The sequence below is a fragment of the Vanellus vanellus genome (genome assembly GCF_965231255.1).
Source record: "Vanellus vanellus genome assembly, chromosome: 9".
In the NCBI taxonomy this organism is placed as follows: Eukaryota; Metazoa; Chordata; class Aves; order Charadriiformes; family Charadriidae; genus Vanellus; species Vanellus vanellus.
This window is the reverse complement of record NC_138914.1, coordinates 9,485,889-9,502,668: the sequence shown is the minus strand read 5'-3', so window position 1 is coordinate 9,502,668 and position 16,780 is coordinate 9,485,889. Positions and strand designations below refer to the sequence as shown.

General features: G+C 43.4%; 1 protein-coding gene across 1 annotated transcript; it reads right to left on the bottom strand.

Moving 5' to 3' along the window:
* Positions 1-1,649: 1,649 nt before the first annotated feature.
* ARL8B (ARF like GTPase 8B) lies at positions 1,650-15,218 on the bottom strand. The gene is made up of 7 exons (XM_082487485.1): positions 14,990-15,218; positions 5,627-5,707; positions 4,923-4,996; positions 4,403-4,496; positions 3,651-3,718; positions 3,344-3,414; positions 1,650-1,899 (listed from the first exon to the last, which is right to left on the bottom strand). The coding sequence occupies exons 1-7, from the start codon at positions 15,110-15,112 to the stop codon at positions 1,850-1,852; spliced, it is 561 nt and encodes a 186-aa protein (XP_082343611.1). The 5' UTR covers positions 15,113-15,218; the 3' UTR covers positions 1,650-1,849.
* Positions 15,219-16,780: the final 1,562 nt, after the last annotated feature.

Here is a 16,780-nt window from a genome sequence, read left to right as displayed (position 1 = left end):
AACCAACATATGCATCCACCTAAATAAAAAAATTCACGTATTTACAAAGTTCAGTAATTGTATAAGTTGTTCACATGCAGAGAGTAATGCACAGGTTAACAATTGGTAGTGTTTGGATGCCATAAACGCTGAAAGCAGTGAAGTATATAAACACCAAACACATCAAGTTTAGCTATAGGCCAGTTAACTAAACAGTGACCTGGTCCCCCACAAAGATTCACACATTCTAGTTTAGTTTCCTTATTTTAGGCACAAGCAAGTTTGCTAAATAAAACTGTAGCAGTTCCTGGTGAACTAGGGACTACAGTAGCAAGTTAATATACCCTCTCTACAGCACCAGAGTATGAATTAATTGAAATCATGCTTCAGAAAACTGAAAGGGGACAAAAAGTTAAAATGCAAGTTCAGACCGAATGCAGGCAGCATGTAGTGTCTGTGCAACAGTGCGAGAGTTGGTACAGAACAGTAAGGCCATGGCAGTCTAAATTAAAACTGGCTTGTCATAACTGATATGGACTAAACAGTGATTCCAACCAAGGACTTGGACATTATGCAAACTACATTTAGGTGAAGAATCACACACAGTGTGAGGCAACACAAGCAGGTGTACCATGTATTTGCATACACTAGTAAGCTACACTGACATTACTGTATGAACAAACCAGTCTTAACAAGTCTGTCCCTTTAAATAGACTGAAGTCATTGAGAAAGTAAAGCTACAAAAAACATTACAATCTTTAGTTTATAGGTACTTCCCTATACTGTAGGAGCTAGTCCAGAAACAGGATCAATTCATTGGCTCTCTTGTGCTTTGACACAGCAGAACATTTCATCTTGCAACTTACAGACTTTGCACAGGGTTACATCAAGAAAGCAGGCAGGTCTAGAGTTGTCACAATAGCCTAGATACTCCGTAGCACCAGGTGAAACTGTGCCCAGCCATTTCATGAGCAGGAGAGACACCAGACAATTACATAGATATTGTGCTAAAGGTCAACAACTGACTCTATACAAAAACATCAGTAATTTAAGTGTCATGCAGCTGCTCACAATGCGTGTTCTGATTTCAGATAGAGACCGCTAGTATCTGTAGATAGAAAAATGCATTTGAACAAAGTCTGATGTTCCTAGCAATTTGTTTTCATGCTGGAATACTCCAATTTTTGAAAGCTAGACAGAACAGTCCATTCCCGTCCCCCACACAAAGTTAAACAGAAGCAACAAAATGATTTTAAACAGTTGACTCTTTCCTAATTCATGAGAGTTTTCTTTTTCAAGTGACAGGATAAGACCTCAGCTGTAGATTAGTGATGCTGATCTATGCCTTGTGCTCCCCTCTGCAAACAGTTTCCATTTCTCTGCTTACATACACACATCACATGCATTTGTGAGATAAATCAGTATCCCACAACTCACGCTTAAATGTTTTCTAACTACTGTATGTGGCATCTTACAGAATCTTAATGCTGTCAAGCATCAGCATCTTCAAGCCACTAAGCACTAGAAATAAAACACTTGCTGAAAATCATATAAAAACCTGGCCCTGAAAAACCAGAACAGAGTGTACCATCATAGTTAACATGGTAGAGAGATATTTTTTTCTTAAAAAGCCCCCTCCCACAACCCTCCCACCATAGATGGTTGTAAAATAAATATTTGTGCTGACTTTATCATGACAACTCTAGTTGTTTTGTGACAGAATAGGAATACAGGTCTTCAGCAGTGCACATGATAAATGAACCGTGAAAAGGCAGATTCTTGATACAGGATTTTGGGGTAATATCTCATTATGGAGGGAAGTGGACAATTGAGATTATGGCCAACTGGTACTGGAGATTCCAGGAAGACTTCAGCTTCTTCTAGATTTTGAATGCTGAATAAGCCACTGAAGCGTGATATCTGAAGAGAGAGAGAAGAGAAGTACCATATTCAGGTGTCTATCTGTATTTGTATAACCAGCATTGCTTTGGGATGACAGTGTCCTCAAATACACAACAGGAATATCCACCCCTTCTCTAGAGGATGGTCCAAGACCGATCAAGAGAAATATTTTTTTGCATGCTTGCTGTCTGTGCTTTGGTTCTATAAATGCTCAGCATCCTTTAAGTAACATTTAAAGGAACTGCCTGGTTCCTCAGTCAACTACACCTCTAGGGAAAAGACATCCCTTAATCTGATACTTTGATATGGCTCACATAATTAGTTTTAGATCAACATTGCTTTATTTAGCCAGTCTGCCTCCTCACCTGATGAGAGCAAAGTTGGTTTAGCCCTACAGTACAAGGCATCAAGCGCCCCCACACTTGAAAGAGGGTCTCCTAAGGAAGTGAAATGCACTAGCATCACACCAGCCCAATGCTTCCAGCAGCACCCTCCCTAAAGCACGTGCAATGCTCAGCTGTGCTGCGCACCTTGTGCAGGAGATATAATAGAAGGGAGTATCTGCTTCTCCTCTCCACCACGTTTGAATCTTTAACTGATGGTAAGGTGACAGGGGTTTTTGGAGAAGCAGCCAGAAGAGTTCCACAGGCTGTTCATTGTTCTTGTAAAGAAGTTGAGTCCTTCATATAAAGCAGTTCTGGTATCCTCTGTAGCTTGTTCCTTTGACCACCAGCCTAAAGTTTCCCTCATCAGTAAACTCATGTTAGCCTGCCAATGAACCAGTGTTAATCTCACAACAGCCACCAGAAGACATCAGGAGAAGGATGGCAAGTGTTGGTAAGTACTGCGTTTTCATTCAGTTGAGATTACTCGGTTTATTTACAATACTAGTGTCAAGTACTTGGTATTACACAGTATCACGGTTTCTGCCCTTGAACTCCAGAAATTCTAAAGCAATTGATGTCAACACCAGAAAAGTTTACTGTTTGGCTGCATGGAGTAGTGACTAAGCATAGGCCACCACATGAACCATTTTGATATGAGAGCAAGGGAAGATGATTATTTCAAGGGAATGACTGTTGAGGCAAAGCTTCCTGCAAGTACTTGCTAGCTTCAAGAAGCGAGGCCAAGTTGAGAGTACCTGACAGAAGTATAAAATCATTTAGGCCAAGCTAAAAGTGAGACTAGTCAGCTATTTGCTGCAAAATAACTAAAGAAAAGCAGCAGATTTCACAGGAGACTGACATGTTTCAATAACTACAACCCCTACAAATTCAATACCAGTCAAGCTTCCTCACCACCATCAGGAGTTATACTGAATTTAACCAGTGCGCTTATACGTTGTTCTTTTATTTGTTAACAGCTTCCTGAAGCCAGGAATCTTGTGTTTAGGAAGTTACAATCCCCCAAACCATCCTCTGACAGCTTTTCATAATGCTTAGCATATTAGGTTAATAGTTACCTATATTATCTTTCTCTTTGCAAGAAATTGAGTAGCAGCAGATTTCTCTGTCCTGAATAGCAGCAAGGTTCCTACGAAAGAGAGAACATTTCAACATTCCTTGTCATAAATGAAGTGTCTCTTACACTGAGAATCTAAACAGTTTCCCTTCATCTTCTCTGCATAACTTGTTTCTGTACAATATATCAGCTACCTCCTGTTACTGGGTTTTCTACTTATAAATGCAAGCTTCTTGATCTAATAACCCTATGTACATTAAATCATTTATTGAGTTAAAGTAGCCTTTCTTAGGAAGGGTTAGACTTACATCTTTTCAATTAGCTGTTTCTCATCCAAAGCATTAGGAAGGTCTCTCTTATTTCCAAGTACTAGAACCTGAAATCCAGAGCAGAAGGAAATGGCTGAAGCTTTGATTTAAAAAAAAAAAAAAAACAAACCCACACACCCCAAAAAACCCAAAACAACAGAAAACCACAAAAAAAAAAAACCACCACAAAACCAAAAAATAAACCCCACAAACAAACTTCAGGGGAGTCTAACAAGCAGTGTGCACTAGGCTATTAAATCTAGCAGAATGAGATATTCACTATTAAACCAGATCAAGAAGGAAGATTGATCTAGTCACAGGGAAGAGGGAGTACAAGTCAACTGTTATGTGCAAAAAGCAAGCATGAGAACACATCAGATGCTAAAACAGAGAACAATCCCAGTAGAATTTCAGCTGATATTCCCCAAACTTACTCTATATTTCTGCACTACACTGGTTAACCTGTACTATAGTAGACTCTAGAAGAGAGCACAAACTCATACTGTGGAATACTCTAAATTACTGTTCCTTTTTTTTTTTGTGAGCACTGAACAAGAATAAGATCAGTGAAGGATTAACCGAGGCCAACAATTTGCTGCAAGGCACTAGGGGCAGGTATTGCTCATGCTTATACTAACCAGTAAGGTTAGGCCTTACACTTGACTTAGGAGTTCAGAAACTCTCAAGTTTGGCTTGAAGTTATGCACATTCCTCAAGCAAGTTTAATACTGTGGAAAGGCAATATTACTTACGGGGATTCCTTGTAACTGTGGCTTATCTAGAAGATTGTGCAGCTCATTTCGAGAGGCTTCTATTTTTTCACGATCTGCAGCATCTACCATGTAGCTTTAAAGAGAATTTAAGGTTAGGTCAGTGAGACTGAACTACTTCAGAAACAGCAGTGTTTCCTTTACACTGTCAGTTCTGAGCACATTAAACAACGCTTTAAACAAAGCTAGGTCTTCTGAGCAAAGAATTTGACTCTTTTAAAAAAAATCTGTAAGATCAGAGTAGATGAAAGGTGCTTTCAGTTAGACAGCACTGCCACACAGTTCAGACAGGAAGTAGTTAGTACTCCAGATCAGACACTGATAAGAAAATAACCCATCTTAAGCCCTGAACTTAAAGGTAAGAAAAAGGTCAATACGGTTGCAGAACAGTTTCAAAATTAAAACGAGTACTACTGAGTCAAGCATGCACTGTTAGAAAGGCTACACCCAGAAAAGAAGCAAATCTGAAGTTAAGTACTAGCTGAAAGAAGACGACACTTACACAATAGCATTAACTCCTCTGCAATATCGCTCCCACATGCTTCGGAATCGTGGTTGCCCTCCTATATCCCAAATCTTAAGGCAAGGGGAAAAAAGACAATTTAGCCATGCACTATATTTAAACATGTCACGCAAAGATAAGACGAGAAATCAAAATACAGTTTTTCCTTTCTCCTTAGGCCACCTCCAGGACATCTCACATATTAGAACAGAAATAATCCCTTGTACAGCAGCTCAAAGCTTGCAAGCCCAATAGCATAAGATGCAAACTGCAGCTTCTTACACCAGATGTAGAACACACCTGTGTACTAAGTTTATACACTGTGGTATATAAGAAAGTAAAATAAGACTTAAAACTTTGCTTTTGATGTAAGCCTTCCCTTAAGCAATATTGATGAGCAGAAGAGGAGGATCTCTTGGCCCTAAGCATGTGAAAATTAATTCAGATTAAAACCAGATAGCATTATCACAACATTGCTTTGACTAGCCCACGAACCTGGAAATCACACACAGATTCTCATTTCGGAAATCCCATAAACATACATAAGTGTATTCCTAAGCTATTTAACAGATTTCACTGACCCTCTTCAGTTTCCTGTATTTGTCCCAATGGTGGAAGCAAAACAGAGCAAACAAATTTTAAAGGAGAAGCTGAAGACAACCTTGCATGGATTTAAAGAGAGACAGTCAACAATAGTAACGTACCTTTATTGTGACATTACCCTTCGTAACTTTTCTCATGTTGAAGCCCACAGTAGGAATCATATCTTCACTAAATTGACCTGACTGGAAAAAAAGAAAGTTAAATTTAGTGCTTATCTGATGCAGCTAGTTTACGCAGTAAAATATCATACGCTTTCTCTAACTATTTGTCTTCCAACTGAAGGCTTTATAGCCAAGAAGTCATAGATACTGTATTCATGTGTACTGAAGCTTGTGTGAAGTCAGTCAAGTCATTTCTTACAAGCACTTAAATAATTTTTCAAGCCTTGAGGCAGTCAGAGGAGCAAAGTTACTCAGGGAGAAGTGCTTTGCATAGCTTAACAGATGGACAGCCAGGGCAAGTATAGGAAAAGCACCATTCACCTACTTTTGCCGGAGCCAAGTTCTGAACGTCAGGATCTCCTCCTTACCTGGAAGCTAGAAATATCCAGAAGATTTTCCTCTGATGCAAGCTACTCTATGGACTACATTTACAGTAATAAATCACTCTTGTGGAGTAAGCCTCCAACCCACAGGTATGGGTTAACTCCCCAAGGAGTTTTAAAAGGCTGGAAAGTGGCAGGACCTGACAGGTCTGCTTCCTGCTAGGCCACAGAGTGTCCAACTTGTTCAGCAGTGGAAGACGCAATCAAAGTGGAACTGGAGAGTATTTCAGCCCATTTCCACCACAAGTTCAGCATCACTTCAAGCTCTGACATAACCGCTGCAAAACAGCGTTGCATTAGAGTGGTTCTCTGGTGGCAGATGTTTTACTATCTATTATACTTTTATCTGTAACAGCTTGAGAGCCGAGTTCACGGCTATCTCCTGTAGCTAACCCAGGAGCCATAACAAGCGTTATCAACAGTAGTACAGATTTCTCCCATGCTCCCTGGGCTATTTGGCAGAAGGTGAATCTCAGCCACAGTGGTCATTATGTATCTCACTACATCCATTATGTGTAATAGAACCAGACAGTCAAACACATTTGGAAAAAAGGTCAACTCGAATGCATTCAGTTGTTTGATTAGGGTTTGATATCATAGCAGCAAAAAGGCTGCGTCCCTCCCCTGATGTTGCACAGAGAAGCTAGCCCAAGTTAATTGCCCTTTAGGAACCACAAAGCAGATGTCACATCACCCTATAGAGTTTGGGCCCAAATGTGCACAAGCTGGAAGTAGTCACCAAGTCTGCCTGGGTATGCTTTGAGTACATGCTGTTCAGAGTCTGCAACCAGAAGATGACCAGCTTGTAATTCCAATGCTTTGCCATTTACTTCTATGCCTAGAAGCCCACACTTTCTTCAGCTTGTTCCCCCTGCCTCACCCCCCAACAAAACCTGTGATCTTCCACTAGCAAACCAAAGCAGCAAGCTTTGCACAATACAGACTCCAGTATAATGCTGATAAACATTAGAGGTCAACTGAAAACATACAGATGATATTTGAGCTTATCTGGCCAAGTTCTTCAGTAAAATTGCACACTGATCTTGCTGTTGACCTCCAAAACAGAAATGCATCCAGAGCTTGGATTTGAAGCCAGCAGTCCCCTGAACAGGTGGTGATTTTTCACATTTAAGATCTGATTCCCAGATGCACAGCTATACAGACTGTCTTTCAAAAGGAGTAAAAAAAAATAACTAAGTCCTTGAATCCAAGGAATGCATCACTAAAACCTGAAAAATGGACAGCTTAAACCCCATTAGTCAGGTGTTCTGCCTTCTCATTTGAAAGAAGTTTCAAATGCTTGACACATGCTCTTCTGGGTAGCTTAATCTCATGCAGCACTGTTTCTGAAACTACTCTAACCTTTCTGCTAACGTAGCAAGGTAGGTGCCCAACCTGAATGCCTGCTCATTAGCTTCCAGTTCCTGCCCTGAAAGCCCAGTGTATGAGTTGTCCATTTCGGCCAGCTCAATTATGCCTAGCTCAGCAGCAGATGGTTAACCATGCTTTCCATGTCTGATGAAGTTCAGTTCATAAAGCATGCACTGCCGATCTTGCCTTTGAAGGGTCAGCTTACCATGGTTGCTCAAGAACCACTGCATTCCTGCCTCTACAGTCACACCCTACACCCACATCTTCTAACCAAACATCTCCTAAGCACTCCCTGAACCTCCATCTCTTTGTGCTGCTTCGTATTACCCCATATGCTGTCAGCCATTCCCACACAGATACTTCCAGATTCTTCACTCGAGAGCTGTTCATCTATCTATAGTTCGCGCTCTTTCGCTCCTCTTTTAAGGTACAGATCCCTTCAGATTGGAGCAGCACCTCATTTGCCACATGCTTAATGTAACATTGAAGAAATTACTGTGATCCACCACAAGGAAGCTTTTACAGAATCTTCAGAAAAGCTGCTGCACCTTATACTACTTTCCAAGTACTCTCTACCCACGCTACACATCCAGGTGGCATAAAAGCTTGTTCCGACTTGTTTAAAAGCTACACTACAGTCACTCAGTTACAACTTGAGTTACAGCTTTCCGCACTCTGCTTTGTAGGTGAGACAAGCCAGCGCTATCTGACATACTTTCTGAACTGTTACAAACAGAAGGGTAGCAGGTGCCTTCACTGAGCTGCCTCCAAAAGACAAGCACACCCTTTCTCTCTATAGCAAGTTTGGAGGTTATGGATTCTGAGGTGAGGCAGGCACTTTACAGATTTGAGAGGCACACCTGACTGCAGGTTTTGAGCATATCGATCAACTCAGATCTTCATTTGAAAGACCTTGCTCTGATCTAAGTGCGGGTGTTCCTCTGTTCACAGTTAGTGTATCTAAAAGGTGATAGCCAGTACCTTTCTTTAGGATGGGTCAAAAAATAGTTAAAACTATTGTAACAGATTTTCCTAGCAGGCAGTGATGTCCTTTGATAGGTTCTGCTACTGCATCCAACTGTTCTGGCCCAGAAACGGTTCTTTAAACCCAGAATTTAGAAGGCTTTTGTTTACTACAGAGGAAAACAGTCAGGAATTCAGCTGCATCTTAGAGTATTCATATGCAAAAGCTACTCACACAGCAGGACAAGAAGAATATGCTTTTATTAGTAGGCAGTTCTGTTTGAATAAGACTCCCCCCTGACCCCTAGAGCAGATTACTCAGCCCTATCTCTGTGTGTTCACAATATGATGCTTTCTCCTTCTAAAATAGGCATCAGCTTTAAAACAAGTTTGATAAGCATAGAAATATTTTCAATTCCCAATCTGAAAGTGCTTGGCTGTTGTCACACACAGTAAGCATTGCTCAAACACCCATCAAGGATGGCAAGAGTAGTTGCTTACAAATCTAGCAATAGCATCTGTTTTCAGCGCTTATGAATATTCCAAAAGACAGACACTGTACTTCGCCTAGGCCTCCTGGAAGATCAGCCTTGTGTAGTAGAAGTGATTATGAATTAAGCCATTAGCTCTGAGCTCATACGGACCATACAGCATTAATACAAACTGTTTGCTGAAGGTCACAAAACAAAGTTAACTCTAGCTCCTATGTGAAAGATAAGAAAGAGGGAGACTAAACAGACCCAATTTCAGAGACCACATGCAGAAAGAATCTGCAGGACGAGTCTTTAAGCCTCCTGGTTTAAGAAATGCTCCCTTTCCAATACTCCAAGCTTCTGGGGAACACAAGCACATGATTTTAGCGCAACATGAACCCATTTACCTGCCTGAGTACTTATGTTGGACAAGGATTACTCAGAGGAGCAAAACTGCTTCCAGACTGAACTAAGTCCCTGCACTGTATTCCAATACAGGGCTAACACCGACCTGCATGGATCAGTTTGGGTTCAGCTCACCTTGTACTTAGTATTAGCACTAACTCTTGCACAGACTGTAGCATTTATGAATTGCACTCTCCATCTCACTACCAGATCCAAGTCTGGCCCGCCTGTTACACAGCAGCTAACACGAGCTTTGGTGTGTGCTCTGAAACACCGCCATACATGCTAAAGCACAGCCACATCCACAAATGCAGCTTTTTACCCATAACTCTAACAGACTGCCTGTCTGGGTCTGCACCCTCTCCCTCAGCCCACCAACACACCTGGGGCAGCTTTGCCAGCCAGTGCCTGCAGAAGTCTTGCCTCAGGAACGAGCCCAGCATCATGCCAGTTACAGGTGCAGTTCATTTCCCAGAGAGTCAGACAAGCATTTAACTTACCATCACCTAACATTCCAGAAGTATACGAAGGATGCAAGTTTAGTCTTTTTTAATACTTAGTTAATATTAAAAAAGCTGCTTACTAAACCTACCAGTTCCAGTTGTCTTGAATCAAAAACATCAAACCAAACCACACTGACTATTTCATCTGCCTCTCCGTAGCCATAAGCTATGGCCAGAAGACTGCCAACTTCCAGGGAGTTATGCTTACCAGACTGTCAGCACCAAGCCCTAAGCAGCTTGGTCAAGAAATTGAGCATGACTGGAATTCCTGCTTCCTGTATCTTCCTTAAAAATTCATTTCAATACATTAAAGGAACCACTAAAGCCAGAACTCAAACTGCAGCAGCAGAACCAGTGTTCCCTCTTCTTTCTTTCTAGCTAGAGCAGCATCACTCTCCTGCTGGCACTGGAAAGCACGCTGCCTACAATGGTCCATCCGCATGGTCCTCAGCCACCGATTCACAGCTACCAGATTTTGATTCCACAGCCTGCACAAGCACATTCTTTATATCAACAGAAAAGGTCAGGCCAACCTTTAGCTTACATCTCATAGAGCTCACATGATTCATTACTATTATAAGAGAAATTTCTTCCTATAGGCTTTGTTACTACACAACAAAGATTTTTTTTTAATCTTTAGTTATAACACTTTTCATCTATCTAGAAGAGACCACGAACAAACTTAACCAACTAGAAGATAACATAATTGGAGTATGGATTCCAGCCTCTCTGTCCACTTGAACCAGCATACTACCTTGAGCCCTGCTATTCATCCCTAAATTTCTTTCTTTCCACACTAAGAAAAATGTCACCTCTCAGAAATTTCCTTAAAAAAAAAAAAAAAAGCAGAGTAATTTTAGCATTATATAAAGCTACCCCTACACTAAGCCTCCTCTGCAACATTCATAGCCTCAACCAAGAAGTGTATCATATACGGACTAATCAACTCTCTAGTTTCTGTAGTCTTGCTTCCTTCTTGAAATACTTCAGTGTTCTAGCTACTTGTGATCACATTTAGAACTCTAGTTTAGAAGCTTCAATCCTTGTGATCTAACAGTCCCTTGAAAGGGTTTACAACAGCACTTCTATGAATGATTACTGCAGAAAGCAAAACAGCGGCATCTGACAAGAAAATGCATTTTTATTTCCCCAACCCTGATTTCGATGGAATATTTAAAAAGACATGGACTGCTTATCGTGTAACTACCACACAGCAGTGAAACAAGACCTAAAAAGGCATGTTTCTGTATAGAAGTCAGTCATGTAACAGCTTAGGACATTTTGTGCCTCTGATAATCATGAAAGCTTCCTTCTCCAGGTGTTACTGCTTAAAGCTCTTCCACTGCTTAAAGAGTGCTATACCAGAACTTAAGACCACAATGGAAAAAGTAGATTCCAATTTCAGTCACCTGTTTCAGACCACCTGGGGTACAGCAAGCAGGACCTCAAAGAAAGAGAATTAACTGGAGAATGACTCACCTCATATTAGCTTTATTACCTAACGAAGTGAGGCAATTCATTTCAAGAGACTTCTGCGATTAAGAAACACTTCACTTAATGTATCAACCTTCTCGCTTAACTACTATGTGTATGAAGTGACAACATATGCTATTTATGACCTACCTGGGTGTTTCAGAAGGCACTAAAGCAGCAGCTAAGCTCTTTAGAGCAATCCTTTCCCACACTTCTCCAGTGTGGCTTCTTTAAGTTAAAGTTACTTATAGTAGACATGAGGACGGAAGGAAGTCACAGCTCCCAACCGGCCAAAGGAATCTTTTGTTGAGAAGCACTTCAAAAATTGCCTCTCTCTAGAAACCAAGGCCTCATTCAAAGACTTGTCAGATATTCCGAAGTTAAAAAACAAACCACACTAATTCAGGCTTTGACACAAATCCTAAAAAGGGATCTTATCACCACAAACGGAAGAGGTCTAGTTTAGCTCTTAAACCTGACAACTGTATCGGGAAAGTCTGACTCCTTCCCACCCCTGCAGTTTTCCTCTCCTGTCAGCTGAGGATCAGGCTATCGAGCTTTAGTATTCCAGCGCCGAACGCCTGGATCAAGGATCAATCTACCAGGCTTCAAGCAAGACTTCACAATAGGAAACGCGACTCTTCCACAAAGTGCTTCTCTGAAACTGAAGAAGTGTCCCATTATCCACCAGCATGCACTGCCTGCAGCCTGGAAGCAGAGTCACTTTACTTGAGTCATGTTTCAGTTGCGTCACGTGGCTGTGGAGCTGGGTTGCCTCTCGTACCTCCCCACAGCAGCGTGGCTGGGACTCGCAGCTTTGACAGCAAGTCTGATGAAAGCCTGTTAACAGACACGAGCTGCAGAGATGCAAACGACAGAAGATACTGCAGTCTCCAGTAAATAATGGTCATTTCAAGCCCTCAGACAAGAAGCTAACAATTCAAGATGCGATACCGGGATGACATGCAGTTTCTCTGAATAAGAGCCATAGGCCATCTACATTATGGAAATTAGGACCAGGAAGAAATGATATCCTCCCTTGTGAGCAAGTTTATTCACACACATGGAAAACTTATGCTTAATATCTAATTAGAGACAGTGACTAATACGGAGCCTTAGCAAAGCAGAAGCTGCATTAGCTGCAGCCAGCTATAACTAAATTTCACTGCTAAGGTTGGTTTTTAAACCTTCTAGTCAAACTAACTTTGGTCTGATTTACAAACCAAGTGCCTGTTTACACTGGAGGACTAAATATGGCCTAAACCAGCTAGCAACCTAGAAAGAGATTATTCTAGAACTGGACTGTCTGCCTTCCATGGCCTTTCCACTTCAGTGGCAGTATCAAGCCTCCTGTGTAATTGGCTTGATTTTTTCCTTTAGTTACATATGCCTGATTTGATTGGCATAGATTACATTAGAGATTTGTATTAGATTAAACTCACTGTTGTCAAGAGACCGATAACAGCCCTCTGTTAGACAGAACACAACCTTATAAGCCATACCAAGTTCTTGGTATGTAATCCAGCTTTTAGAGCTATTCCATAGGACTAGTATCTTGCTGTGTCATTCCTTTCATTTTAGTTCTGTAGAATCCCAATGCTTGACAGCTACATCCATCCAAACCATTAACTGGCCTGCAGAAAGCAGTTATTCTTTTCCAGCACTCATTTCCAAATGCATACTCTGAATTAAAGTCAGTCAATGAAGCAACTAACAAGAAGTTCGCTCTTCATGCCATGGATGACACTACTTCTGTAAGAAGCAATATTGTGCTACTAACTGAAGCTCATGCTATTATTTTTTTAAAAACAATAATAGAAACCTGAGCAAGTCCCCTCACTGTTTTTGGTAAAGAGTCATTAGATTCCCTACTTAAAAACTTCAGAAATGTGACTTGCTACTTCCAAACTTAAAACAGCTAACTAGGCTGTGTCATAACAACTTCCTTATTTCACTCAGTTTTGCAAGGCTATTTGAATGACACTTACTCAGATAAATGTCTGGGTGTGATCCTAATGCGCGGTTGAAACCTTGCAAGATTCAACCCCCTAGCAAAGCAAGCTGGATATGGATGTCAGCTTTACTTAGGAGTACTTTTACCATTTGAGACAACTTAGATGGACTAAATTGATGTGCAACTACTTCAACAACTCTGTCCTACTCCACATATCTGCAGTATGGTTTCACAGGTAACTCCCTGAAGGAGGTGTGCTGCTGGTACAAGACAGAACAGCAAAACAGTACTTTGTCAAGTACCATCACCATCCAGGACTCCAGAAGACAAAAAACCTGCAGAGTAACCTCAGTACCCAAGGTTGCATGAACACACCAATTGGTATCAGCTCAGTGGCCACAGACTGAGGTTGTTCAACAACTTCAGAATTCCATTTTAGAAATCCAAACCCAGAGGTAGTGGCAGCCATTACTGTGTGTGAAAGAAAATGCTTCTGGCACTCTTGGGTTAGTCCAGCAGCTTTCACCTAACGTAACTAGGCAAAGAAAGAGTTATGAGGGTGGACCCATTTCACATGATTATCATGAATGCGCGCTAACATCCTCAACTACACAAGAGCTTGGTTACATTTTGACAGCTAGCCAGTGTAACAAGGATTACATATAACTGCAAGAGAATAGAGTCCTTTTCCCATCCAGTAACTCATTCAACGGACACTGAAATAAATACATTCATAAAAATACTCACTAATATGAAGGCGACAGCCTCAAAAAAAAAAAAAAAAAAAGCAGCTGAAGGTCTGCTCAATCTAAGGTGGAAGACATCAGCTTTCTCATTCTAGGTGCACTAGACTCAAGTCAGTCATGCTCCCTACAAAACCAAAAGGTACACCTGTTTCCCATTTCAGTCTCCCTACAAGTACTTCCAAATTCCAGCTTGTCTCTTTGCATGTTTTCTGTCACACACATCCGCAGAACAGGACACTGATGAAGCTAAATAAGCCATTTAAGCAAGCCACTCTTTATCTTGTTCAACAATGGAAAAGCTTCATGTAGGAGGATTCCCACACCCTTCCTTCATCTCCTCCAGGCAGATCATCAGATAAGTAGGCCCAAGTTCAGCAGTCTGCTGCTGTTAGGCTTGGAAGTTGTACTTCTTAGCACATACCTTAAGAAAAAGTAGGTTATTTGATATAGGTTCCAGCAATCAGGATAAGCAAAAATCTGAGAGAAGACCCACGACTGGGAAAGACTTAAATCATTTACCAAGGTCTGCTGAATAAAAGAGTCAAAGGGGAGAAGGTAGCTGAAGACACTATTCACATTACGCTAACGTGAGCCCAGCCACACTAAGGGGCTGCCTGAAACAACCCTTTAGAGCACACAGTAGAGCTGCGCTATCGGTGTCTTCACGGGCCCCATTAGCACACAAAGGTTTATGGGGGCACAGCACGCTGGCCAGGCCACGCACGGCTGGCTCGGCCATCTCCTCTACTAGCCCGCCCAGCAAGGGCAGACAGGCCCGCGTCCCAGCCCAGCGGCACAGCTTCTTCAGCCCAGCACTTCAGCTCAACCTACACCTCGCCCGAGAAAGGACCGCGTACTGGGGGAGCGCGGGCAGGCGGCGGCCATGGGCTGCAGAGAGCGGGGCCGGACACCCGGCTGCTCCCGTCCCGGGCTCTGTCCGGGGACCGGCCCCCTTCCGCCGGGTCCGCACAGGCCGCGGCGGCCACCAGATCCCCGCCGGGCCCCGGCGCGGCCTGTCCCCGGCCCGCTCACCGCGATGACGTTGACGAAGGTGGTCTTGCCCGAGTACTGCAGCCCCACCAGGGTGAGCTCCATCTCCTCCTTCCAGAAGAGCGAGCGGAACCAGTCCAGCAGCCGGGAGAGTAGCGCCAGCATGATGGCGGCGGGCGGGCGGGCCGGGGGCACTGGCAGGCTGGGCCCGGGGCTGGCTCCGGCGGCGGCGGCTGTCCCACACCCGCGCGCTCCCTCACGGCCCGGCTCGCCCCCGCGCCGCGGTCATATGACGCCTCGCCACGGGCCGCGCGGCGCACCAAGAGAGGCCGCGCCGCCGCCAGCCACCCCCCGCCCCGCGCCGCACCGCCCCCTGCCGGCTGCCGCCCGCGCCGCGGCCGGGGAGGACCGGCAGCGGCGGGTGGGCGGGGAGGAGGCGGGGCCGTGCCGCGAGGGGCGCGGCTTCCTCTCACACCCCCTCTCAGCGCGGCCATCTTGGGCGGCCGCGGGCGAATGGGGTGCGGGAGCCCCTCAGGGCTGTCCGACCACGGTGTCATGGTCACATTCGACGTCCCAGCGCCGCGGCTGTGGTGCCCTGGCAGCCATGCTGTGCTCCCAGCATGCATCCCCTCACCGTTCCCCAGCCACCTTCTCCTTCACCCTACCCCAGCTGCCCACTGAGGCTCTTGGAGCCACCCTGGCCGGTCTGCCACCCAGCAGGGTGGAAAGCGGGACCCCAGCAAGACTGCGTGGTGGGTAGAAGCCTCCGATTATAAAGGGCATTGGTTGTGGAGGTTCTTCTTGGTGCTTCCTCTAGTTTGTTCACGTTCTCAGGTCGGCCACCTGAGAGCTGTTTGGTCCCCAGGACCACTGAGCTGGAAGCCGGCCTGCAGGCAAGTCCTGGGCTTGCAGAGGGCTTAAGTCCTTCTTAGTATTTAATTAACCATAATGTTTTCATGTGACAAATGCAGAGTATTTTTTGAGCAAGTGAAATATCTCATAAAACCTTGTGTGTGTTCTTAGGACTTCCAAAAACTGAAGGTCGGCCCACACAACATCATTATTCTCATCTATTCTCACATAACCAGCCATTCCGTAGAAGTTTTTGCCAGGAATCCGTGTGTTTTGCATGGATTTTTTTCAGGTGATTTACTGTGGACCCTGCTGCTGTGCTGGTGAGGTAACTGTAACTGGTTATTTTCATCCGTGGCCAAATTAAGCCTAGTTCCGTACAGTAAAGCAAATAGCAGGTGGAGATCAAAAAACCCCCACCTCCAGGGAGCAGCAGCATGAGAAAGCCAACCACCGCGCACGTCTGCGTGTTAAAAAACACGAAAGGAAAAGTGATTGGGGTGGTACAGATTTACAAGCTCTAGACATCTTCATTTACGTAATAAATTCCACACTTTCTCTAAACATCTGTCCTCCAGAGAGACACCGCTGAGGATCCCAACATTTGTATCATTCACAAATCATGTACCGCAGCTCTTCTCTTAGCTACACAGTGACTTTTGCAGCATGAGGCCGAGGTGGGAGGGTCATGAGCTCAGCAAACGAAGATGTAGCTGAAAAAAAATCACGAGGAGACTATAGGATGCCCAGAGAATAAGAATATTTTCAGTTCACCTGAAGTACTATCTTTTTCTTCAGGATTTCTTACGATGTTGCAGAAAAACATGATTCAAATTAAGAGATACTAACGGATATTAAACAGGATTTGTTAGTTGGCAATAAGTTAGAAAACAGCTATTGTTTTGCACTTGACTGCAATGGTTCTCAAAATATTTTACAAATACTAAGGACCTAAGCCACTGCATGAAGGGTGGAAACAGA